The sequence below is a fragment of the Daucus carota genome, chromosome 2, assembly GCF_001625215.2.
Source record: "Daucus carota subsp. sativus chromosome 2, DH1 v3.0, whole genome shotgun sequence".
Lineage (NCBI taxonomy): Eukaryota > Viridiplantae > Streptophyta > Magnoliopsida > Apiales > Apiaceae > Daucus > Daucus carota.
The window spans coordinates 45,517,746-45,543,386 of NC_030382.2; the positions used below are offsets into that span (position 1 = coordinate 45,517,746).

Genomic DNA, 25,641 nt, shown 5'->3' on the forward strand with positions numbered 1-25,641 from the left:
ACTTGCTCTTAAATCAAAAGTAAGAATATGTATTATTTTTATTTTTTTAAAATGAAAGCAATCATGCAGACAGCTAATCCGTGTTCATCAGCGTGCCTAACCTTTTATAAAGAGACTTGCACATACAGACACTTGAGCCATTACTTCCAAAAAAAACAATATTATTATCGCAGCAAAATCTTATATAAAATCAACATGCATCGGATATTTTTAAGAGTAAAAATAGAATCAAATATGAAACTAAAAAAAAAAAAGAAGATTGCATACATTAATATTTTAGATGAGGACGAGTTAAAACTATTCAAATTTCGTTAACTATAACAATTACTCCCTCCGTCCCATCAGGTTCTTTACGTTACTTTTTGGCACGCATTTTAAGGCTCCTATAAAGTATACTTATATTTTATATATAATTTTTAAAAAAATCTCGAAAAAAAGTTTGATGTCTAAATTTTTATTCAGAAAAAAAATAATTTTAAAAAATATTATTGAACTATCCTTTATAAGAGCTTCAAAATGCGTGCAAACAGTGAACGTAAACTACCTGGTGGGACGGAGGGAGTAGTTAAAAGAAGGAAGCACGAAGAAAAACAAAACAAAACCCTTTACTCCACTGTCCCACGTCTTGACAGCAGATCTTATGCTGCTGTCGGCATAAGGGTAGTTATAGCCTGGATTCATATTATTTTTCTTACTTTACACCCTCATACATGTCACGAGAATGTTTTAAAACATTCCGATTTGTTAAAATTTTTCCCGATTTATTTTTATAAAAAATATTCATCGACTTGTTGACTATATTCTAATTTGATTGTAATTTAAAATTTATCCAAAAAAATTAATAAATTTATTATATATCTGAGATCAGTAAGTTAATAGATTAATTTTAATTTCCATTTTCAATAATTATAGTCATTAATAACATCAGTTACATTATCAAATATTCATTCCCCGTCATTCATACATGCGAATATTATTTAAGTCAATGTCTTGGATGTACACTTTGTTCGAAAGAAATGTTCCCGTAATTTTGAATTAGAAATAATTAATAAAACACTATAATTTTGAAAAGTAAATCATCAATCACAGATTAATTCTTAATTTTTATTTCATAATTCGTTGAACTGATTAAATCTTTAACTACTTAATTAACTATTCGAATAATCTCAGATCAATCTAATTATTTTTTGATTAATATTATTTTATATTTTCATTGATTAAGTCCGATTTTTATTATTTGCAACATTGATTATGATCAAATCATGTAACGCACTCAAGAGATAATCCATTTTCAAAATAAAATTATATAACTACTAAGGTTCCGCCGTAGAACCCTATATTTTAAGCAGTACATATTTTTTGCATCGTTGTATGTTAAATATAATTTCAAAATACATAAATACGACATTTTTTACAGGTGCAGTTCTGCTGCATATTTCTAATTAATAATACTACAAATAAGACTAATGATTCTGGCTCTTCTTGTCTAAGAGTAACAGGACCTATTCCAAAAGAAATTAAAAACAAAATCATAACCAAAGCAAAAGCTACAAAGTTCTTTTTTTAAAGTCGTTGCTTTTCGGTTTCTTAAATACAATAAACAAAAATCATTATAGATACAAAAAATCTTGAGCTGATTGGTTGAATCAAACGGTTGTTAAAATGCGTGTGCAGTGAGAATAATAGAGCCGCGTACACTGAATGTGTTCTGGGGTGGATAGATTATTAAGACAAAAGGTGAAATATATTTCACACGCTCATCACTCGTCTCACACCACTGATAAACTCTTACCTGTCTTTGATTTTCTCAAATATTTATGTGACCATAACGCCTTCTTTTCATTCGACAGCTTCCCAGTTTGGTAATTTCGTGTATTATCTACTTGTATTTGAGTTTTTTTAGTTGAAGGAAAATGGCAACTGAGCAGCCCCAGAAAGTGGAAATTGAGACGCCGGCTGTACCTGCTCCGGCGCCCGAGAAAGTTGTTTCACTTCCTCCAGCTGAGGAGGAGAAGCCTGTGCTTCCTCCTGCTGATGATGCCAAAGCTCTCGCTGTTGTTGAAAGTAATCTCTCCCTCTCTCTCCCCCCCCCCCTCTCCCTCTCCTCTCCCTCTCTCTCTCTCTCTCTCTCTCTCTCTCTCTCTCACACACACACACACACACACGCGCACACACACAGGTGTTTGTTAAAAGAATCAAGATTTGGATAAAATTAAGTATAAACGAGAGCGACCTTTTGTGTTTGCCGTTATGCCTATAAATATCTTAGAATTCTGTGGTTTTCTTGGGTCTTAAAAGTATATTGTATATTATATAATTGATTCAAGTAGTAGCTATCCTGATTTTAGTACTTGCCCTTATTTTTATATCAAGAATCTTATTTTCACACTTTTACTTGCAGGATGCTGTGAATTTATGTTTCTAGTTAGAATTTTGGAGATTCTACTAGGGTTTGGCCTTTCTTCTTTGGCTACTAAATATTTTTTAAAATATAATGTTTGATTAAAGTCTATATATCTATATTATGAGCAAGAATGTTGCTTCTGTTCTGCTTTTAGATTTCAGTTTCAGTGCTAGTTAATTAGAGAATCTTGCTTCCTAATTTCAATGATACCTTTCTCAGTTATAATTTGCTTGTTAGTTTCCTTTATGCAAATTGAAGCTAACAATCGCCAAGCATGAAGTACAACGAAGTGTATGACTCTATGTTTCTCAACATCGCATGTGGAATTTGATTCATGATTATTGCACATCACAAGCAAAACATGGTTCACAAGTTGACCAAGACTGTATTGTAGCTTTTGCAATTGCTTGTATATATGTATTCTACCCTTTCGATTCATTTTGGGGTGTTCTGCGTCACAGCAAACCATTTCTGAGCTGAGTTGTTGTTCTCTACAGCTTTAGTTGTGTTGATGTTTTAAATACATAGAACTCATATGATAGGTTAATAGAAGCACTTGATTTGTTCTCATTCAGAAGTAGCAATTAAATTCTAGTTAATTGTTGTGTACTTGTGCTACATGTGTTTGATATTGTGCTTAGTAAAATCTAATGGTCATGTTCATCATCTCTGCCAGAGATTCCAGATTCTGCTGAAAAGAAAGCTCCCGTAGAACCTCATGATCGAGGTGGGTGTCTTACTAATAAATTTTTACTCTTTCCTGGACTAAATGACTTGATGACATGCAGTAGAATGAACAATTTAATAATCAATTGCTAGTATTTTTACTGATGCTGACCATCACTTTATTACTACTTTTTTACTTCAGATGTTGCTCTTGCGGATCTCGAAAAAGAGAAGAGGTTGTCCTTTATCAAGGCCTGGGAGGAGAGTGAAAAATCTAAAGTTGAGAATAAGTAAGGATATTTCCAGCCCATCTTGTTGATCTCTAAATGTTTTTAAAAGAAAGTTAGCTTGAGTATACTGCAGGAACTTGTGTCTTATTTAGGCTTTTAGCTAATGAAGATATGAAAACTTAGCCATGTAAATACTCTTTTTTGTTCTGTGATTTTTTTGCTTGATGTTAAATGCTTCCTTAAAATTTGCTAATATAAGCTCGTTGAACAGGACACAAAAGCAACTCGCTGCAGTCAATTCATGGGAGAACACCCAGAAAGCCAAAATTGAAGCTAAAATCAAAAAGATAGAGGTAAGTGAGACGCGTGATCTACCTTGCCGTTCTTTAATATTAATATATCAGAGACATACTATGATATTTACTGCTATTAACGTAATTCAATATGCAACTACATTCTTCTTATGAGGTATGCAATATTTGTTCAAACTAAGCTAATTTGAAAATGACAAGATAGTTTTCATGCATTAGTGTCCTGCAAGCTTTAGCTACAGAATTCTAGCAAGACTTGAACCCTGGGCATTGAGACCATTATATTGGTCACCCCTGGATCATTGGGAACTTTTGTCTCATTTGCACCTCAACCAAAAGAGTTTTTATATGAAATGATAATTTAAAAGTGCCTCTTTTAGCTTCCATGTCTTTCCTGTCACCTCTACAATGTTCTTGTGCTAATTTTTCATGAAAAACAAGAAAGTTTGAAGCTCACCGGTTAAAAATATTATTATATTATTATATTTGTGACACAGCATATGTACCACTAAAATTTTATGAATAGTATATTTGTGTTCATCCGTGAAGCTGATATATTTAGATATGAGCAGGAAGACCTTGAGAAGAAGAAAGCAGCCTATGCAGAACAAATGAAAAACAAGACAGCTATGGTTCACAAGGCAGCAGAAGAAAAGCGAGCCATGGTTGAAGCCAAACGAGGAGAAGATTTATTAAAAGCAGAGGAGATGGCAGCAAAACATCGTGCAACCGGTTATGTCCCTACGAAATTTCTTGGGTGCTTTGGGGGTTAAGGTTCTCTCACAGTTGAAGACAAATTTCCAGCTTTTCACGGTGTATCATTTAAACTTTTTTGCCAGTGTTTCTGTTTTTGTGTGTGTATTATGTATATATGCATTTTGAAAGTCTTTGTATGCTCTGTATCTTGTTTTCTTATGCCTTGTGTGTAAACAACTATGACATCAATTAAATAATTCGAAGTTCAGCAACATTCATAAATCCCTGTGTATGTCGCGCACGCCTCGTATATGTTTGCGCACTTCTGCTCGTGTGTAAACAAGTATAACATCTCATAATCACTTTACAAGATAATTTATAATAATTTTTTTTATCTGAGAAATTATAACTAAAAAATTTAGTCAGACACAAAAATAATTTTTTTTCCTTACCAACTTCTTACTTATAAGTAATAAACATTTTTTTAAGTTGAGCAAAACAACTCTTATATATAACTAGATTGGAAGGTCTACTAATATTATAACTAGATTGGAAGGTCTGCTAGTTAATTAATTAACTTGTTTCTGCGCTGCTGGAAACACTTAAAAACAAGATCCAGCTGAATAACTAGAGGCTCTAAACTACTTAATAATCTGAGTTGGAAAGACTTATGTCTCCACTTGGAAATCCTGGATATATGTCATAGTTGTAGGTATGTCCTTCCAGAAAGCTCATGTCATCGCTGCCAGGATAATCCCAGAGCAACTGTAATGTGCTTGCAGGATCTTCTAACTCATCAGTGCTTGACGAATACGATCTGGCCGTGAAGTAATCAGTGTTTGGCTTGGTGTTTTCCATTTTCACGAGTGTGTATTCTGCTGCGGAGTGACATACTTCTGCAGTTGTGCCAGAAACAGATCCATTCTTTGTCGATGAAGATGCCTGAGAGAATGGACTCTGACAGGCTGAAATCTCGGCTCCTGATTTGTTGAGGTTTCGAAATGACTCTCCTACTTCAGAGTTCCACATTCTGAGGAAATAATCGTTCTCAGTTTTACCATCTGGTAATTGAATCAGAAGTGTTGTCTCTTTGGAAAGGCGAGACTCGGCTTCCAGCCTGGCCGTCTCCCACTGTGCCATGTGGCGCGTTGAAGGGGACGCGGATGGTCTTGGTTGTAAGCCATTGACAGAAGTACAGGGCTCGTGAGTTTGAGGGTCAATGCCCTTGGAAATCAGACGCTTCTTTAGGTGGGTGTTCCACAAGTTCTTGATCTCATTATCTGTTCTTCCTGGTAGTTGAGATGCAATGGCAGCCCATCTGAAACAATCAATTTTCAATAGATTAAAGAAACCCTTCATTGAAGCCTGAAATCCCATTTGAAATGGAAAAACGCTTGGAAAACTGGTTAACAAATATACCTGTTACCAAGCATACCATGCAACTGGATGACTAGCTTCTCATCTTCAGGAGTGAAGGGGCCTCGTTTGATGTCTGGCCTCAGGTAGTTGATCCATCGGAGACGACAACTCTTCCCACACCGGAGAAGACCTAATCAAGCATAACAATGTTATACAATACCAACTCTTTCATAACCTCAACACATTGTCATCATGTATAACATATTCTTCTGTTTTTACAAATGAAGAATCACAAGTATAAAGAAAACCCCATGTTTTGGACTCTAGATTAATCCCTGTATGAGCTAGATCATGAGCTTTAGATTTCTCAGCTCCTTACATACTAGATCTAATATCCAAAGTAAATCAACCACGAAAGTGAGCCAAAAAAATAAAAAAAATAACATATGTGTTACTAACCAGCAAGCTTGGGAAGAGCCCTCCAGTTTCCAGGGCCATTTTTGTCGATGAACTGAACAAGAGCTTCATCTTCATCACTAGTCCATGGTCCTCTCTTCAGACCCTCCTTCTCACAGCATGGTTTTCTTTTCATTCTTCCCCTCTCTCTCTGATATCTCTTTCTCAGTCTCTCTCTCTCACTCTCTCTCACTCTTTAATCAAGAATAGTGAAGAGACTCTTTAAGAATGTATCATTCACGTTTCACATGACGTACACACGCTTACATATACGAGAACTCTGGTCACTCTGCACAGAAAACGATGAGTTATATGACTATTTTTGCAGCACTTGTTAGGGTGAAACTTCTAAAAGATTTCCCCTTGAACTTATTTTGCTAAAACTAGTGTAATTGTATTAAAACCTTCAAACTAGAGGACTGGCTTTGAATACAGAGATGATACATGCATACAACACTGATATAAATAGATAGTGATATACTTAGATAGACTTGGATGTACAGACTACAGTAGAGGGCGGTGAAAAGACATGACAATGAAGAATCTTCATTTATGAGCACATAAGCCAAGTTTTGTATGCCAAGATCAAATGGATACCAAATGATTCAAAGTGATGACAAGAGGATAATAACAAACAAACAGGGAGTTAAGGATTCGTCTGGGTAAACTTGAAAAAAATAATTTTTGCTTAAAGTAAAGAATTGGACTAGAAGTAAGAAGTAAGTAAAAAAGCTCGTTTGGATAAGTTTAAAAAAAGTGTTTCTTGCTCAAAGTAGAAAAGTAGACTAGACGTGAGAAGTAAACGAAGTCTTATAAATGATTAAATTGTTTCGGAAAGAAGTAGAAGTCCTGCAACAAAAACTAACATTCTCAGCTTTTTATAAGTACTTCTGCTATTTAAACAAACGGATCAAGAAAAGTAGAAACCGATTTTTTATTAAAAAAAAGGAGAAATGATCTTGCCGAAACAGGCACATAATGTTATAAATGAGTGTCTGCTCTTTCAGAGCTAGTCTACAATAAACAGGTAAAGTCATGCACAGAGACATGCATTATCACCGATCTCCAGTACCATCATATATTTGTTTCCTAGTTATTGATTATTCAGTTTGTACGTATTTAATGTTTTATACATAAAAACAGAAAGTGAAAAAACAGATATAACTTTCCAGCTTCTTGTAACATGCTAATCGCAATTTTCTTAGCTAGGACAATTAGATTGTAGAATGTGCTGTTAATTTCAAGCATGATTTCTCCTCGTATATCTTACTCTTCTTATTATATCATCGATCATACTGGCGGATAAACATGATATGTTACATCAGTCTTCTGTAATAACTAAGAACCGGAGCTCCTCCTAAATATATACTCCCTCCTGCATACGTTATTTTTTGGTACGTTTTTTAAGACTCTTTTAAAATATAGCTTTATAATATATTTTTAAATTATTTTTTTTTCTGAATAAAAGTTTGATATTTAACTTTTATTCAGAAAAAGATAATTTTAAAAAAATGTTATGAAACTACACTTGATAAGAACATCAAAATGCGTGCAAATATTAAACGTATACGATTGACCGGCACGAACAGAGTACACGTGTAAATATGTAACGGGAGGCACCCTGGGTACATGAAGTTTTAGACCAAAGCAAAGAAAAGGAAGCAAACGACAATATCAAGTGGTCTAGGCTCCAAAATTTGACTGAGACTAAATTGGTGATAAATGCAGGATGAAGGGAGTAGCAGGAAGAAATAAATGAAGAGAGAAGAGAAAGGCATTAATGGCGGTGCCGAGTGCAAGGACTGATTGTCATATCTTCATCATCCTGTAGGAGTATCTGTGTAACACATTTATTTCTATGTGAGGGCTGGAGATACAGTGGAGTGTGTGTGTCTGGGTACGGACATAAGGAATTAAGAAGAGAAATAATGGTAGTGATTCGTCTGAAATTTTGGAGATCTAGTTACTACTCTGCTGTTTTTGGTATTAAATGCACTGGTCTTCATTCAATGTTTATTTTCAAAACATACTTTGGCTTTATTCACTTTCTACGCATCTCTCCCTCCCATTTTACATAATGTACCAGAAACATATTAATTTATCCCTGACTTTTCAAATTAAACAATATTTTAAATAATTGATAGTTGAGTATTCAATTTTTTTTTATCTATCCTTAATAATCAAATCATCTTGTATATCTCAACTCAATTAGCAGTAATCAAGTTATTACAAATATTCACTCCCATCTCATATAACACAACCACCCATTCCAAATTTCATATACACATGCAGTTCTACTTGCATTATTAAAAGAATTTGAATTTATATTTGTATAAAAAGAATTTCAATTTCATCTTAACAAAATAAAACTAATATTCATAAACCTAAATGAAAGAAGGAATTTAAAAGAGGCTGAGAACATCCAAGAATATATCATCCAACTGTTGCGGAGGTTTGAGAGGGAAGTTGAACCCAAGCAAATTCCTCTTTGTAAACCACACCTTCATCACAAGAGGCTTCGCATGTATATATGACAATGGTTGACCAATCAAGAGAATTCACATCATTTTTAACGCCAAAGTAGTAAAGTAGCTTTGACAAAATCTGTAACAAACACAGTTTAATCACAGGCAGAAGATTGTAGGATAGATTTAAATTACATGCTATCAATATATCAAGTTCTTAGTTGGAATATGATGGAGGATAGCTCTCCATACCTGAAGCTCAAAGCAGCGAGGTCCGCCACAGTACCTGCATTTAGGAACATCAGTTTCTGATGGCCTCCCACTTGACATGGGCCATAAAGGTTTGGCTCTAGTAGACCAACAATACCTGTTAATAAATATCAATAATATAAGACAACTTTATAGGTATGTCAATAATGTTGAGCAGAAGATAAATCAAGTCGATGGTCTTTTATACTTCACCAGCAATAACAATGATAGAAAAGATGACTACAGCGTTGATAACAAACTGAAAACATAGAATTAGAACAACCTAGTAGTGGTCAAATGCTGATTACAACAGAAGTGAAAGTTAGACCATTTACTAAGCAAATTTGAAAATACTGTTGTGCTAATTTAAGTTTTAGACTAAATATGTGTAGCAGTAGAGCATTGATTAAGCAAATTTGAAAATACTGTTGTGCTAATTAAGTTTTAAACTAGTTATGTATAGCAGTAGAGTATTTACTAAGCAAATTTGAAAATACTGTTGTCCTAATTTGAGTTTTAGACTAGTTATGTATAGTTCAAATCAGGATGACTCATTAGCCCAAGTAAACTGGCACAACATCAACTCATTGCTGAGCCGTATACTCAGTTGAATACACGGGTTGAGCTCTCACATGATAGAGATAAAGCAGGATTATCATAAAAACCTATCCTACATGACACATACTGAGGTCTTGTGCAAACATCCATGCATATATCTTTATGGTGCCAGAGACTGCCCAGTGCATGTAATGCATATAAGTGAGTATCTGCAGCTTAAATTTGTGAAGTTGCTAAAACAAATTTAGATTAAGCTTTAAACATGTACATACTTTCAAATTTAAGTCATTGAAACCTGAAAACTAATCTTTTATTTTGCTTGAACAAAGTATTGTAAAAAATTTAATCCTTGTACGACTAACATCTTGAGGTTCAAATCAAACAACCATTTTGGAAACTTGTACTCTGCATAGTCTTCCTATGCAAATTTCTTCAAAGCATATCTTCCCACAAGTGAATTTTTATGATCATAGCTTAAAGATTAAAAGCTCTCTTTCACCATATTTGTGATCGAAAGGTCTTTTCAATTTGTGGTGAGCAAATTAATTACCTTATAACTTGCTCAGGGAACCTTGAAACTCGCTCCTGGAATGTAGCCGAACTTTTTTTGTCTGCATCTGCCTGTTTACCATAAGAACATTTTATAAAAACTCAGCCATATGTATTCCTCGATGAACAGTTAAGAACAAGACCCAGACCTCAAAACTGTGGATTAGTGAATTGAATCCTTCATCCACATGGCTTACTGATGCCAACGCAGTAGCATAACCACCATTCTCAGACATCGTGTCAACTTCAGGTTCATCCTCATCAACAATCTCAAACTGTGGCCAGATACTGTTACTTGCAACTGTTAAAGAATTAAAAAAACTTAATAATTAGCTGAAGCATATTACATGATAATCACAAAAAGTAAACATAAAGTGAGTAGTTATATTTAAGGACATCAATTACAAGGCTCGTAACTTCATATACAGGCTCCAACAGGCACCAATATGGACATGGGAATCAATAGAATATTGATGATTTCTGCTATACAGTATCCATGACTAAGTAACCGCGAATAGATCTTCGAAAATATAGATAATAGACAAGTGCCTCTCAGTTACCAGCAAGTCCAAATATTGACAGTATTTAGATAGTAAAATTTGTATAATGTATTGCTAAAGTTTCTTTGTTTCTACTTACTCTTACCAGGGCTGGAACTAGAGTTCTGAGGATCAATGGCCAATTTTCGACATTCATTATTATGACCTTTGTGCCAGTGAGCAGCCTGTGTAAAGCATGAGTTACAGATTTAAATAAGCCTACTGTTGATTATAATATTTGTGCGTGTGTGTGATAATTTGTCTTAAATAACCTGATGCTTCTCAGAACAGTAACGCGCTGTTTTGCAATTTCCACAAACACTGCATCCTTTCCAGGTCCCACACCAACTGCATAATGCAGCTACAACAAGAAGGAATGCTAAATAATATCATGGTGGTTGCATTTCATATATCTTTATTTTCAGAAAATGAGTATTATAAAAAAAGTCCGGTAGTGAAAATCTTGATTCTTTGTATTAAGTGATTAGAGCTGTACCTTTAACCTCAGAAGGTTTGACTGTCCCATTATGTTTTGGAGGTTCACTGGAGTAGAAAGGATTGGAGCGAGGCAACTGGCAACGGTATACCTTCACACTTTCAATATGAAACATTTCGAGAATTTAATATCTCAAAGACTATTTAATCCTTTACTCATAAATAACAAACAAAATTAAAGGCATTGAATCATGAGTGATCAAATACCTTCTAGATGGATTATCTGAAGGGCGTTTCCACTGCTCATGTTGATCTTGCAGAAGACACTTCATTGACGGACACATGAATACAAATAAAGTTCGGTGAAATGTTGATTTCTTTTCAAAAAGGGGTGCATATACCTGAAAGTCAATGATGATAAGAAATATTAAAGAACACATAGAAATCAATGAAATTAAGAAACACTAATGGGATGAATCTCATCTATGATATATGCAAACTTAAGCTAAACAGATCCATACTGTAGTGTAGTGAGGGCCAGAGTTAGTAAGAGTGGGCTATTATAGTCAACCAATTCTCTTTAATACTAGTCAACCTATTCGCAAACATGAAAAAAAAAAACACTTTTATTGAAATCACAAATGGTGTTAAATGTACTAGGCTTGGCACGGTTTTGAAAAGTTGGGTATGGTTTTGCTAGTTATCAACTACGAGCACACAAATTGCACCACAAGCATAGTTGAAGTACACAATTTACATTTTACTCGATTGGATGTATAGAACTTTGATAAATTAATAACCTCAATAAATCAATATTTTTCTCCATCCAAAAATATAAAGAAAGTGTATTTTTAATCTCGAAAAAGTGGCCCCATTTGGAGGTTTGTTATACTTCGAAAAGACATTACCTGAAGCAAAAACTGCAAAGGATCACCACAAATGCCACAAACAGTGGAGCTACCGGACGGCAAATTAACCGGATCCAACCAAGCCTATATTCCAAAGCAAATAACTTTAATCAACCAATTCAACAATGTATATAGACATATATATAGAAAATACAAAATCCAATACTAATTACCGGAAAGCCACCAGCTTTGCTGGGAAATAAATGCGGAAGAAGTGACCAATCATGTTTGGGCTTTTCGACAAACCCTATAGTTACTGCCATTTCATCTTCTTCGTCTTCTTCATCGTCTTCGTCTTCTTCGTCCATACGATTGATGAGATTGGTGGTGTTGTTAGGTGGAGATTCGTCTTCTTCGTCGTCATCGTCGTCAAGAGATGTGATTCGAAGAGTTCGCCGGAGATTTTCGACGGAAGAATCTCCGGTTTGGTAATTCTGACGAGACATTTTGTGGCGATTGAATGAGTAAAGGGGGTTAGGGTTTATCAGGGTTTAGATGACAAGACGCTAACAGGGAAAGTGGAAAATCGGCTAAAATAAATTACATTTATTTTTACTAGTTTATAACCTATATGAATTTTTTTAAGTTTATTACTTATTGAAAATATCACATTTTTGATATAGTTATTTAAATTATTATTGTTGAGATACAAAATTTATTATGCATTAGCATATTAATATTTAATTATATATGTCTAAGTTTTATTTTTCAAAATAAATATTCTCAAGATACATGTTATTATATGAATTTATTTTAAAATGGTATGTTTTATTTTAATAAAATCATTATGTTGTTTTTGATTCTAGATGGATTGAAAAAAAATTCAACACCACCGGCATATATAAATTGACTGAGAGTGTATTCAATTTTTAATAAAACTTAATTTTTTTTAGTCATAATTATTTTAGACGTCTAATAAATATAATTAACTGTAACGTTAATTGAAGTTCTTGTAAATTTAATATTGATGAATATTTGTCAAATTAATATAAAACTATAACAGAGATTATAAATTAAATAAATTGAAAATTAATTTATGTATAATTTTTTTTGACAGAGTCTTGTAAACCTCTTTTTATGACTATAACAAGAGAATTCACAATAAATCAAGCACGGGTTTAAATAAATTTTGAAAATTTATTATTTATTGAAAGGATATTGTTTTTTTAATTACATTATCATATTTTTATTATAATTATTATAATTATTGTTTTTAAATGATATTTAAATTATTGTTATTTAAAAATAAGATCTTCTATATATTAAAATTTGATCCTATTTTAAATCTATTTAATAACAATATGGGTCGCCGTTCTATGGAGTTCAGAAATAAGGAGTATTGGAGTCCATAATTATTTAAAATAATCTATTCGTTTTTATTTTAATATGTTTAGTCTATAATATTTGTAAACATCCGACAATCTGCAGATTATATTCTACGATATATCGTTGTAATCAAAAAATAAAATAATAATTTTATAAATCACTAAACACTATATATGTTCTAAAATATAACTCATTAGAGAATAATGATCATAATGATTGTTGGAGTTGAAAGATGTTAACGATTAATTGATAATTATATATTTAAAACTACTTAAAGATGATAAATTATATATAAATTTGAATAAATAAAATATTATTTACGACTAAACTAAAAGATTATGACCGGTACTTATTACAGCTTAGATGTGGATTTTATGGAAATTAACTCTAACAATATGTTTTATTTTAGTAAAATCATTATATTGTTTGATGATTTTTAAATTGTGAAAATAATATTCAAGATCAACACATATAATTAAGTTCGTTTATAACGTCTTTAAACTCGAATAAAATTCAAAATTATAAGTCTTAATTGTTATATTCAATCTAATAGGCAAACGTTATTTATAATTATATTTGGAGTTCTCGTAAATATTACAATGGTGTTGTAATTGTTTGACAAACTAATATTGTAGTTTGAAAAAGTTAATTAATTTTCCAAAACTAATTTGATATCAAATTGACGGATGTCTTATGTTTCGATTCTTTTATTATATTTTGTAATATGAACAATGACTTCATTCTCTTCGAGTTTCTGTTTATCAAGTCAGTGTTACTACCGCCTTATTCATCATTATCGCAATCTTTTGAAGAGCACGGAATGAATTTGTCTTTAATTAGAAAATTCTAATTAATATCAAAGTCTGATAATTATAAAATTCTAACCGATATTAAAGTCTTTATTTATAAAATCATAATAAATATGAAAGTCTTTTCATAATAATATAATAAAATTATTAAATCCTAACCAATACGACATTTTCTTCATAATAGTTTAATGATTATCATTATTAAGTAAAAAGTTTATATTGATTATAAAATCCTAATAACTATAGAAATCGTCCTTAATTATAATATCTTAAAATATTATAAATTCCTGATGAATATAAGTCTCCTAATGATAATATAATACTTTTCATAGGATAATAATAATAATAATAATAATAATAATAATAATTAAATATGATATAAGATGATCAAACTTTGGTACTTTTGGTACCGATGTTCCACTGGTTTCGCTTATTAATAAGAGGTATTGATGTAATTAACGAGGGAAATAATGGTAGTGATTCGTCTGAAAGTGTTGGAACTATAGAGCTCGCAATTCGCAATTTTGCAATTTGTCGTGTAAGTTGTTACATGTACTTTCATGCAGTTTCTGTGTCTTGTTTTTTTATAAAAATAAGATTATTACTCTATCCGTTTTAATTTATAGGTCTTTTTTCAAATAAACACGCATACTAAGCAAAAAGTTTTGATAAGTGAGAATAAAGTTGAGTTTCAAAAAAATCACAATAAATATAAGGATTTAGTGCATTGAGAAATGAAAATAATGTTGAGTTTCAAAAAAGTCACAAGTATTTTGGCACAAATTTTTTTCCCAAAAAAGGCCTTTAAATTGAGACGGAGGGAGTATTAATAAACAAACACAGGATTTTATGTTAAATTCCCTAAAAAGCTAATATAGAAAAATTACCGATTCATAAGGATACAAGCTATAATTTTTTAAACTATTTAATAACTTTAATATTAAAGATAAATAAAAATAAAAAATATTTAATGTACAAAATTAGATATAAAATTTTTCACTAAATAATATATATTAAATTGTCATTCAAACAAAACCCTATATTCAAATAAGGCTCAAGAAGTCAGAGTCAATACAAAGAAAACAATTAAGAAACTCAATATACAGTGAAATGCGCTCAGAATCAAGTGATCAACGTCAGACAAACAGAAGAAAACCAAAAAGCGTAGACTTGTCATAATTAATGTCGTTTTTCTAACATACATCCATAATATAAACTCATTTCCATGACGTTTCTCAATATCTTTATTGTAACATCCCAGCATTTCCTTCATCTTTGCCGTACACTTTCTCAAGTCTCTATACTGTTTCATTCACTTCTCGACTTTATCTAGTTGACCCTCTTCATTTTTCTCTCTTGATACAAGAAGATGATTTAGTTTCAGCCCCTGGACTCTGTATAAAGTGGTAATTTTCTCACCTCTCTTTTCTTTTGCTTTTAGGTTGTGTTCACTTCGCATGAATGGAATGGTGCCGGAATGGAATGGGTAAAGGAATGGAATGGGAATGGAATGGGAAAGGAATGGTCATTCCATTCCCTTGTTCACTTGTTCAAATATTTAGGATGGAATGGAATGAAATTAGTCAAAAAAAATTATTTAATTGTAATGGAAGTCATATTTAATTTAATCATTGTACACCTGATTGTTAAATTTAATTTGAAAAAAAAAATATTTCGATCGACAAAATAAATACAATTAACTAGAGGTAACATAATACAAATTTTAAATTGAACTTCATCAAAATAAGTATAAAATAAAAATTGACAAGTCTCATACAAGCACCCATCAAAGTTTACGATATTAATACAAGGCACCTATTTCAACTACACACCAAAGTTTCGCTACTTGATCATGTAAAAACAACAGAACATCAAAGTTATTTTCAGATTTTTCAACAGCACAACTAATCTGGAGACTCCTTCAACAGTTCAGTGTCCACATCGCGTTATTCTTTGTCTTCTCCAGACATGCAATTATCTTCCTGCCATACAGATTGCTGCGCATGGAAGAGGAATTTTCATGAATTAACTTAAGAAGTGCATTCCGCGCAACCCCCTGCATTGCCAGAACAAAGAACAGATCATTATCACTACAAAACATACCGGAACAAAGGCTAAGGGTCAATTGATACATTTACAAACCAAGAAAACACTCATATACAGCTACTGACGCCTTGGTTAGTAGAGTAGACACACACAGTTTCTCTTGTTTGTCCAAAACTTTAACACAATTGATATGACTAAGCTTAAAAGTCTAAAATTTGATCATTGAAATTAAATCACAATGCAAAGGAAAGAGAGCCAGATGAGAAACAGGAAATCTGGCTGTTTTTCAGCAAAAATTTTCCTTCACTATCTCTGTTTAATTTGAAAACATATTTGGTGACAGTTCCTTGTTCCATCAGAAGCATATATCAAAGCAGCAAAAGATTAAACAAAATTATAACGCAGACCAAGTTGCAATTCTACACTTCTTCCGAATCTCAAATGAATACACCATTCAGTTTAAATACATCCCCTGAAGTCATTTTATCCCTTTATACCAAAACCAAAACCATCCATACACATTTTCTTGGGTTTAAGTCCATAAAATTAATTATAAAACAGAAAAAAAAACAATACAGCTATATACACAAGCTAGCACAAAGCTCATAAGTTTGCAAGCATCTATGTTAACAGAATTCATCTGCAATGTAAAGTAACAAGCAATAAACATCAGAATTGCCCTTTATTCATTCTCACAAAGCAGATAAAACTCAAATTGAATAAGCCTAACAATCACAGAATAAAAGCCACCAAAAAAACATAATTCCAAGTCAAAAAGCTTAACTAAAAGTACACTTTTAAATCCAGAACTAAATTACACAATGCATATTTGCACAGGATAATAATGCACATTCTTTGAGATAACAAAAAACTGAAGCAGAACTAGCAACCATAATTCTGCTCAGAGCAGGGATCATAATTAAAAAACTACAAAGTTAACACTTCATGTGGAACTAATGAATGAGCCAAACCTAAACAACAAGTTTCACATCAACTACCAGCTTCAAACACTAGTATTAGAACTGGGTTTTATTTAAGTATGTTAGATATTGGATACCTGACCTAATTTAGAGCAAACCCAAGTCGAAAAACATCCCAAAGGCTGTGTTTTGCGCATTTCAATAAACAAATTAATTAATTCATCACATGTACTTTACAAGGAGCCTGCAGTGTACAAGAAGTTCACCTTTGGAGAGTACAGGAGTCAAATTCAGCAGGATGTGTAATTCACAATAGATAAATGATAATGTGTAATTGATGGGAACTTGCTATTCTCAAGACAATATCAAATTTTAATGAGTGATGATGTTCTGAAAGTCGGAACATGTTCCGAACACGACCAAATTAAATTAAAGCTGTAAACACGATCAAATGTTAACTTCAATTAAAAATAAATCCAAGCAGGGTGATACATAAATTCCAATATAAACACATCGCACACAACCAATCCAACACTTTAATCAACAACATATATAGGGAGAGGGAGAGGGAGATGGAGGGAGAGGGAGGGGGAGAGGGCGAGAGAGAAGGAGAGAGAGCGAGAGGGAGGGAGAGAGAGAGAGAGAGGAGGGAGAGAGAGAGCTAATCGAGAGAGACAGAGTGCTGGAGCGCTAATTGGGAGAGAGAGGAGAGCTGTTCGCCGAGAGAGAGCATCCGATCGCTAGGTCAGAGAGGAGGGCGACGTTTTATTTCGAAGGAATGAATCTGTCCCGGGTGTTTTAAAAGGAATGAGTTGTTTAATATTTGGCCCAAATGGAATGGACTCAGGATAGCTCATTCCATTCAAGTGGTCCAACCAAACAACACAATTCTTCATTCAGCCCGGAATGATCATTCCATTCAGCCCAAAATCATTCCATTCAAGTGAAGTGAACAGAGCCTTAGTTCTTGTTTGATTTTTATCGCTGCAGTTCTTATATAGCGTATTCATATTCTCGCATGCTGCAATCTGTTATCTTATTCATATTCTTTCGACGAAGTTGATTTGCTTTATAAAAAGAAGATATCAATCAACTTGTATGAAATGGTTTCACGGGATTGAACCAATAGTCTTGATCGCGAAATATCGTTGAGAAATAGGAATCCGTGTTAGTAAGAAGTTATCAGGGCATGCATGTATATGTAGTTTAGATTGATCATTCTATGGCTTTTAGGATTTTGTTAGGGAATATTAGTGACCAAGATTCTCTGTTTTGTCCCTTTAGGGTTTTCGCAAAGCATATCCTTTTAGATTATATTTTGGTCAATACTATTTTAAGTAAATTTATATATATGTATATTCTTAGTCACCTGTTAGGTAATGTAAAGAGTGAATCTGAAGGAACCAATATAAAAACCTTGATTCTTTTTATTTTCGATCACCCCTGCTAATTAGTTGACTTGACTTAATCATGTTTTCTCTTTTTGTGTAATACAGCTTCATCTTTCTGGTTGATCATATGGAAATACTGAATATTCTGTAATTACTTTCAGCCTAGATAGTTTCTTAATTTGTTTCTGTCTGATATTCTTTGTTCAAATTTAGACCTACTCATAATGACAGCTAGCACTTCTTGTTTGGTTGTTTGCAACTTATAACCTGTGGAAAATGCTCATAGAGTAGTGTTTTAATTCTCTCACCAATACTCTGTTTATTCTGTTTTTAGGTCTTGAGTTAGTCTGTGCTTATAATTTCTTGCCAGTAGGAAATTGGATTTCATTCATCAGCGTCTTTTAAACACAACTCCATGCGCAATCTCAAACTAGGAGTAGAGGTTGTTAGTGCCCACAACCTTGCACCAAAAGATGGCCAAGGCTCATCTAATGCCTTTGTGGAGCTTCACTTTGATCATCAGAGATTTCGCACCACTGTCAAGGAGAAGGATCTTGACCCTGTTTGGAATGAGTCTTTCTATTTTAACATCTCCAATCCAGAAAACCTATCCAATCTCACCCTTGAGGCCCATGTCTACAGCAACGGTAAAGCCAACAACTCTAAATCTTCACTTGGCAAAGTTTGCATAACAGGGACATCGTTCGTGGCTTACTCAGATGCTGTTGTTTTGCATTACCCTCTTGAGAAACGAGGCATTTTCTCCCGTGTTAAAGGTGAGCTCGGGCTTAAGGTATTCCTCACTGATGATCCATCCATTAAGTCCTTTAATCCAGTTCCTACAATGGAGCCATTCTCGCATACAAATTCATTATCAGCTCAAGCTCAAGCAACTGTCCAACAAGAACAGAATTTGGATCAGGATTGGTCGTTGAAGGAGAAAGACGAGTCAATACGCACATTCCACCATCCGGAAAATCCAAAGCAGCAGCAGCAACAGTACCAACAACAACAACAGTATATCCCTACTGCTACCGTGCAACAACCAATGAGATATGGTGTTGATGAAATGAGATCTGCACCTCCCGCTTCCAATATTGGTTTCATGTCCTCGGGTTCTTCATCACAACCAATGGAATATGCACTGAAAGAGACTAGCCCTTTTCTTGGAGGGGGTAGAGTTATTGGGGGTCGAGTGATACGTGCAAACAAGCCAGCTAGTACTTATGATCTTGTTGAACCAATGCAGTTCCTTTTTGTACGAGTAGTAAAAGCACGCGAGCTTCCTAACATGGATGTTACAGGTAGCCTTGATCCTTATGTGGAAGTACGAGTAGGAAACTATAAAGGAGTAACATCGTACTTCTCCAAAACACATAAACCGGAATGGAATACTGTGTTTTCGTTCTCACGGGAGAGAGTACAAACATCTACCCTGGAAGTCGTAGTTAAGGATAAAGATTTGTTAAAAGACGATTTTGTAGGGATTGTGCTAATTGATGTTAATGATGTTCCTACCCGAGTTCCCCCAGACAGTCCACTGGCACCAGAATGGTATCGCCTAGAAGATAAGAAGGGACGGAAAATCAATGGAGAACTGATGCTTGCTGTCTGGATCGGAACACAAGCTGATGAGGCTTTTCCTGATGCTTGGCATTCAGATGCTGCTATACCTGTTGATAGTTCCATGCCATCTACCCAAATCCGCTCTAAAGTGTACCACTCACCAAGACTATGGTATGTTCGTGTGAACGTAATTGAAGTTCAGGACCTGGTTTTGTCCAATAAGACTCGGTTCCCGGATGTATATGTCAAAGTACAGATAGGTAGCCAGGTTCTGAAAACAAAGCCAATTCAAGCACGTTCTGTTCATGCAGTGTGGAATGAGGACATGATGTTTGTTGCTGCTGAACCCTTTGAAGATCATGTTGTGCTTTCAGTTGAAGAACGTGTTGGTCCCAACAAAGATGAAATTTTTGGAAGGGTCATTATACCATTGAACTCAGTTGAAAAGCGGGCTGATGATAGAATGATTCATGCTCGATGGTTCAGTCTCCAAAAACCGAGTATAACTGATGTTGAAGAGATAAAGAAGGAAAAATTTGCTACAAGGCTCAACCTTAGAGTTTGCCTTGACGGAGGGTATCATGTACTTGACGAATCCACTCACCACAGCAGTGATCTCCGACCAACAGCTAAACAGCTGTGGAAGCCTCCAATAGGTCTTCTAGAACTCGGCATTTTAAATGCTGATGGTCTCCACCCTATGAAAACCAGAGACAAAAGGGGCACATCAGATACATATTGTGTAGCCAAGTATGGCCACAAATGGATTCGGACCCGAACAATCAATGACAGCCTAAATCCAAAATATAATGAGCAATATTCTTGGGATGTTTATGATCTGGCAACTGTTCTCACTGTAGGTGTTTTTGATAACAGTCAGCTTACTGAGAATGGTTCAAGTGGAACCAGAGATATGAAAATAGGTAAGGTTCGCATTAGGCTCTCTACCCTTGAAACTAGCCGTGTATATACACACTCGTATCCTTTGTTAGTCCTTCATCCCTCTGGTGTGAAGAAGATGGGGGAATTACATCTAGCTATCCGGTTTTCAAGCACATCTATGATCAACATGATGTGTATGTACTCGCGTCCCCTTTTACCAAAAATGCATTATGTGAGGCCCTTGACAGTGATGCAGCAAGACATGCTTCGACACCATGCTGTTAACATAGTGGCAGCTAGGCTCAGGCGTGCTGAACCACCACTTCGGCAAGAAATAGTTGAATACATGACTGATGCTGATTCACATCTCTGGAGCATGAGGCGAAGCAAGGCAAACTTTTTCCGCTTGATCTCAGTTTTTAATGGATTGTTTGCTGTTAGTAAATGGTTTGGAGAGGTTTCTTTGTGGAGGAATCCTGTCACGACGATACTAGTACATGCTCTCTTTCTAATGCTCGTGTATTATCCGGAAATGATTCTTCCAACAGTGTTTCTATACATGTTTATTATAGGACTGTGGAACTACCGGTTTCGGGAAAGATACCCGCCTCACATGAACACAAGAATCTCTTATGCCGATTCAGTACACCAGGATGAACTTGATGAGGAATTCGACACATTTCCTACATCTCGAAGCTCAGACCTTGTCCGAATGAGGTATGATCGCCTAAGGAGTGTGGCTGGACGGATTCAGAGTGTGGTTGGTGACATAGCAAGCCAAGGGGAACGTGTGCAAGCACTTCTCAGTTGGCGGGATCCACGAGCCACCATCATATTTCTAACATTTTGTTTAGTAGCTGCCATGGTGTTGTATGTAACTCCTTTCCAAGTACTAGCTGCGTTTGCTGGATTATATGTCATGAGGCATCCTTGGTTTCGTCATAAGTTGCCATCCGCGCCACTCAATTTTTTTCGTCGGTTGCCTGCCAGGACTGACAGCATGTTATAATTCATCAGCGTACAAAATTTTGTCAAGCACCGGTTTCAGGTTTGTTTGTAAGTGGTTTCAAACATCTGTTCAATTGCATCTTCTGTAATCTTTGCTAACTGGTTTATGGATGTACAAAGTGTATAAAGATCGATGCCTGTAGCAGGAGGATGTGTTCATGTTACTATTGTAAATTTCTAAAATACAATGTAAAAAAGGTGTTACATAAATGTGTAAATACTCTGTTTATTATCAAGAAATTATGAAATTCTCAGAGTCGATACAAAGGAACATATTATACAATCAAATTGTCTGTCAATTTAGTAACCATGTTGTTCCTAAACATGTGACATTATTTGCTTTGAAGATTCTGGATTCGATTCCTTTGCATATTCATTTAACAGATAGAGACACAGTAATACAATTTTTTTTACTATAGTTATCCCATTAATTCTTGTGAACTAAGCCTAATCTGCTTTGCTGGATTATGATGGCGAAGAAACCTAGGGATTGATTGATGAGTATCTGATTCACTAGGATACTATAAATAGCTGCTTGATCGCATGGCCTATAAACCATCCTTCTGCACTGAACCACATAAAAAGATTGATGATGAAGAATATGGTTTTTCTCCTTCTTCTTTCAGTTGTAACACTTCAAGTAGCTGATGCTCAAACATGCAAGCCTAGTGGCAAGATTAAGGGCAAGAAGCCTCCACCAGGACTGTGCAAAATAGGATATGGGTCAGACTGTTGTGTCCAAGGGAAGCTATACACGACATACACATGCTCACCTCCGGTGTCCAGCCACACAAAGGCGACCTTAACAATCAATAGTTTTGAGAAGGGTGGTGATGGAGGCGGTCCATCGGAGTGTGATGGGAAGTACCACTCTGACAATACTCCAGTGGTGGCACTGTCAACAGGGTGGTTCAATCACCAGAAGAGATGCATGAATTTTATCAATGTACATGGTAATGGAAAAAGTGTGAGAGCAATGGTGGTGGATGAGTGTGATTCGACAAGGGGGTGTGACAATGATCATGACTATCAGCCACCTTGCCCTCATAACATCGTGGACGCCTCCAAAGCTGTCTGGAAGGCCTTGGGAGTGCCCGAAAAAGATTGGGGAGAAATGCAGATTACATGGTCTGATGCTTAACTGATCTGAATGAGCGGATGTAAAATGATCTGATGCTTAAGCTTAACTGATCCATAAGTAGGCAATAAAAAGAATTCGAATGTCAAAATCATTCTTGTGAATCAGTGGTGCAAGACATTGATATTCATGTTATTTGATGTTTTAAATAAGAGTCCAAGCTAATCTTAATGAATTAGTTATTCTCGTAAAATAAGATCTGTATCAGTTGCAGTGCTGCTGAATGAAAGCCTTATCATATCTGATTGTTTCTCTTTTGTCTTGTTTTCCTGTTGTGGATGTATATTCCAAATATTTTAAATATTCTGCTTGTTTTGTGAAGTAGTAAATCATGACAATGGGAAGCTTGGATGAAAATTCTGAAGCAGTCATATGAACAATAATTCGACAATCCAACTTCTTTATACAACTTGTGACTTATAAGTCAAAATCAGCTTATTCGTACTTCCTGTATAAAGAAATAAAAAGCCAACTTGTGACTTATAGGCAACTGGTGACCCCTGATATTCTGTCCAGTTTGCTGGGGCCTTGTGTCTAAAGGAAGCTCCAGTACTGATATGAATGAATGTGCACATAAAACTGAATCGATCATATGTTTATTACTTATACCTTTTAGTCATCTTCAGTGTTCGTTGGTTTTTTGTTTTGAGTTTATTATTTTCTATAATTTTTACTTACAGCATCAATTCTGGCTAGCTTCCCCACTAAATTTATACGGACAGTGTGATATAGATGGCCGTAAAAGTACAGCTTTTACAAGTGGGCGAGAGCAGCCTCATACGTGTCAATATATTAGAGTGAGCCTGTGAGGCAGCTGCATGCTGATACAATTTTCAGATTTCAATATACTTGTGTTAGTTTTCAAGAGACCATTTTTTACTCTTCGTGGTCCTGGAAAACAACTATAGTCTTCTGCAACAAACGATCATTTCTTCTTAACTTGGAACCTTACTCTGGAAATAGTATTTTAAATTCTCATCAGATATGATGCGGAAGTTTATTGGAAGATGATTTTTTAAGCCGCACTGGAGATAAACGTGTCTATCTGAAACAACTGCTATTGAACGTGATGTGTGATATGTAATGTTGGATACTGACTCGAAGCACCTAGAAGCCATACACGCGGCTATCTTGGAGACTAAAATATGTAGTTTTATAGTTCTGATCGATCCAAAGATATTGTATTATCTGACACTATACCAACAAAATACACAAATCCCTTTCAGCCGAAACTCAAATGTCTTCGGGTATCAGTACTTTGTTTGTTGCTAATCTTCTAAATAATCACTCACTTCTTATTGGCCTGCTAATTGCTATCTGTTCTGTCTGCTTTGTTCATTATTGTCGGGTTATTGGTTCAACAAGGGATCTAAGTAATGATCCCAGCTAATGATTGTTAATTGCTCAGAGCTGAGAAGTCAATCTGACAGATACAAATATTCCCTAAACAAGTGACACGAATCTCATATGATACATGATTCGATTCTGTCATATACTCAGATTTGAAAGAGACGCAGGATAAAACAATTTACGTATACTGTTAAGTTCCTTCCTGTTCTTGTTAACTAAGCCATTGCGTTGTGGTTTACTGGACAAGAAGGCGAAGAAATTGAGGCCTAGTTTGATCTTGAGCATCCGGTTCATTTAGGATCCCCTTCATTTCCCTCTATATAAACACCTGCATGCATGGCCTATTATAACAAGTGACAAACTCATTTTCAGGATGAAGAATCGAGGCTCGGTGTCAGTGCACTCTGCATTCCTTTTCTTCTTTGTTGTTCTTGTTGCAACAGTTGATGCTCAAACATGCAAGCCTAGTGGCAAGATTAAGGGCAGAAAACCGCCTCCAGGGCAATGCAACACAGAAAATGAGTCTGACTGTTGTGTGAAAGGCAAGTTGTACACAACATACACGTGTTCACCTCCGGTGTCTGGCCAGACCAAGGCGACCTTGACAATCAATAGTTTTGAGAAAGGCGGTGATGGTGGAGGTCCATCGGAGTGTGATGGTAATTACCACTCTGATGATACTCCGGTGGTGGCTCTGTCAACAGGGTGGTTTAATAACAAGAAAAGATGCATGAAGTTCATCAATGTACATGCTAATGGGAAGAGTGTGAAAGCCATGGTGGTTGATGAGTGTGATTCAACAATGGGGTGTGACAGTGTTCATGACTATCAGCCACCTTGTCCTAACAACATTGTGGATGCCTCCAAAGCTGTGTGGAAAGCCTTGGGAGTCCCTGAAAGGGACTGGGGAGAATTGGACATCAAATGGTCTGATGCATAATTAACTGGTCAATCAACAAGTAACCAAGTTAAAATACAAAAATAAAACTTATGGTATATGTTCATGTTTGGCCGGGTGCATCAATATGGCAAATAAGACTAGTATCTTCTGCTTTACTGTTAATTTGTAATGAAGATACACAAAGGTGGCAGATGTGTCTTTGATAATTGCCTGGTTATAGTTTGTAATGACGGAACGGAATCTGTCAATTATCTTTTGCTGATACAAAATTAATCTGGCTTTATATGCGGTGTCGATATTTTAACTCGGCTAATTCAACCTTCCGTGTAACTATTATGCTCCGATTAGCCCTCACGACGAAGTCAAAAAAGCGTTACGTAATGGAGGGACAAACTTGACAATTCACGATCATTTATCCCAGTACGAGGATTACTACTCGATACATGCTGAATACTTTGAAGGTCAAATCGGCCGAGTTA

General features: G+C 34.9%; 5 protein-coding genes across 6 annotated transcripts; 3 read left to right on the forward strand and 2 right to left on the reverse strand.

The window, feature by feature from the left end:
- The first annotated feature begins 1,713 nt into the window (after positions 1-1,713).
- Positions 1,714-4,589, forward strand: LOC108209576 (remorin). Its single transcript, XM_017380558.2, has 5 exons — positions 1,714-2,064; positions 3,081-3,131; positions 3,273-3,360; positions 3,572-3,653; positions 4,184-4,589. Exons 1-5 carry the CDS (start codon positions 1,914-1,916, stop codon positions 4,382-4,384), a joined length of 573 nt encoding a protein of 190 aa, XP_017236047.1. The 5' UTR covers positions 1,714-1,913; the 3' UTR covers positions 4,385-4,589.
- Positions 4,590-4,804: 215 nt separating this feature from the next.
- LOC108209575 (transcription factor MYB17) lies at positions 4,805-6,553 on the reverse strand. Its single transcript, XM_017380555.2, has 3 exons — positions 6,126-6,553; positions 5,727-5,856; positions 4,805-5,625 (listed from the first exon to the last, which is right to left on the reverse strand). The coding sequence occupies exons 1-3, from the start codon at positions 6,256-6,258 to the stop codon at positions 4,953-4,955; spliced, it is 936 nt and encodes a 311-aa protein (XP_017236044.1). The 5' UTR covers positions 6,259-6,553; the 3' UTR covers positions 4,805-4,952.
- A 1,739-nt stretch (positions 6,554-8,292) lies between these two features.
- LOC108206614 (uncharacterized) lies at positions 8,293-12,374 on the reverse strand. 2 transcript variants are annotated; one of them, XM_017376970.2, is made up of 10 exons: positions 11,999-12,374; positions 11,826-11,909; positions 11,185-11,318; positions 10,979-11,076; positions 10,755-10,843; positions 10,583-10,667; positions 10,093-10,244; positions 9,945-10,015; positions 8,840-8,954; positions 8,293-8,726 (listed from the first exon to the last, which is right to left on the reverse strand). In XM_017376970.2, exons 1-10 carry the CDS (start codon positions 12,269-12,271, stop codon positions 8,556-8,558), a joined length of 1,272 nt encoding a protein of 423 aa, XP_017232459.1. In that variant the 5' UTR covers positions 12,272-12,374; the 3' UTR covers positions 8,293-8,555. The 2 variants fall into 2 exon arrangements, with proteins under 2 accessions (XP_017232459.1, XP_017232460.1); XM_017376971.2 differs by having other exon boundaries at positions 8,331-8,726; positions 10,589-10,667.
- A 2,849-nt stretch (positions 12,375-15,223) lies between these two features.
- LOC108208186 (multiple C2 domain and transmembrane region protein 7) lies at positions 15,224-21,964 on the forward strand. Its single transcript, XM_017378688.2, has 2 exons — positions 15,224-15,366; positions 18,652-21,964. Exon 2 carries the CDS (start codon positions 18,733-18,735, stop codon positions 21,772-21,774), a length of 3,042 nt encoding a protein of 1,013 aa, XP_017234177.1. The 5' UTR covers positions 15,224-15,366; positions 18,652-18,732; the 3' UTR covers positions 21,775-21,964.
- Positions 21,965-22,315: 351 nt separating this feature from the next.
- Positions 22,316-25,445, forward strand: LOC108208188 (uncharacterized). Its single transcript, XM_017378689.2, has 2 exons — positions 22,316-22,908; positions 24,716-25,445. Exons 1-2 carry the CDS (start codon positions 22,363-22,365, stop codon positions 25,199-25,201), a joined length of 1,032 nt encoding a protein of 343 aa, XP_017234178.2. The 5' UTR covers positions 22,316-22,362; the 3' UTR covers positions 25,202-25,445.
- Positions 25,446-25,641: the final 196 nt, after the last annotated feature.

Bases quoted from the DNA above. Each gene is read 5' to 3' on its own strand.
- LOC108209576 (XM_017380558.2), top strand. From the start codon at position 1,914: ATGGCAACTGAGCAGCCCCAGAAAGTGGAAATTGAGACGCCGGCTGTA. The intron at 2,065-3,080 runs GTAATCTCTCCC...CATCTCTGCCAG, and splicing joins AGCTCTCGCTGTTGTTGAAA to AGATTCCAGATTCTGCTGAA. The intron at 3,132-3,272 runs GTGGGTGTCTTA...TTTTTACTTCAG, and splicing joins CGTAGAACCTCATGATCGAG to ATGTTGCTCTTGCGGATCTC.
- LOC108209575 (XM_017380555.2), bottom strand. From the start codon at position 6,258: ATGAAAAGAAAACCATGCTGTGAGAAGGAGGGTCTGAAGAGAGGACCA. The intron at 5,857-6,125 runs GTTAGTAACACA...ATGCTTGATTAG, and splicing joins GGCTCTTCCCAAGCTTGCTG to GTCTTCTCCGGTGTGGGAAG. The intron at 5,626-5,726 runs GTATATTTGTTA...TGATTGTTTCAG, and splicing joins CATGGTATGCTTGGTAACAG to ATGGGCTGCCATTGCATCTC.
- LOC108206614 (XM_017376970.2), bottom strand. From the start codon at position 12,271: ATGTCTCGTCAGAATTACCAAACCGGAGATTCTTCCGTCGAAAATCTC. The intron at 10,016-10,092 runs GTCTGGGTCTTG...TATGGTAAACAG, and splicing joins CACTAATCCACAGTTTTGAG to GCAGATGCAGACAAAAAAAG. The intron at 8,727-8,839 runs GTATGGAGAGCT...TGTTTGTTACAG, and splicing joins CTCGCTGCTTTGAGCTTCAG to ATTTTGTCAAAGCTACTTTA.
- LOC108208186 (XM_017378688.2), top strand. From the start codon at position 18,733: ATGCGCAATCTCAAACTAGGAGTAGAGGTTGTTAGTGCCCACAACCTT.
- LOC108208188 (XM_017378689.2), top strand. From the start codon at position 22,363: ATGATGAAGAATATGGTTTTTCTCCTTCTTCTTTCAGTTGTAACACTT. The intron at 22,909-24,715 runs GCTTAACTGATC...GTTGATGCTCAA, and splicing joins TGCAGATTACATGGTCTGAT to ACATGCAAGCCTAGTGGCAA.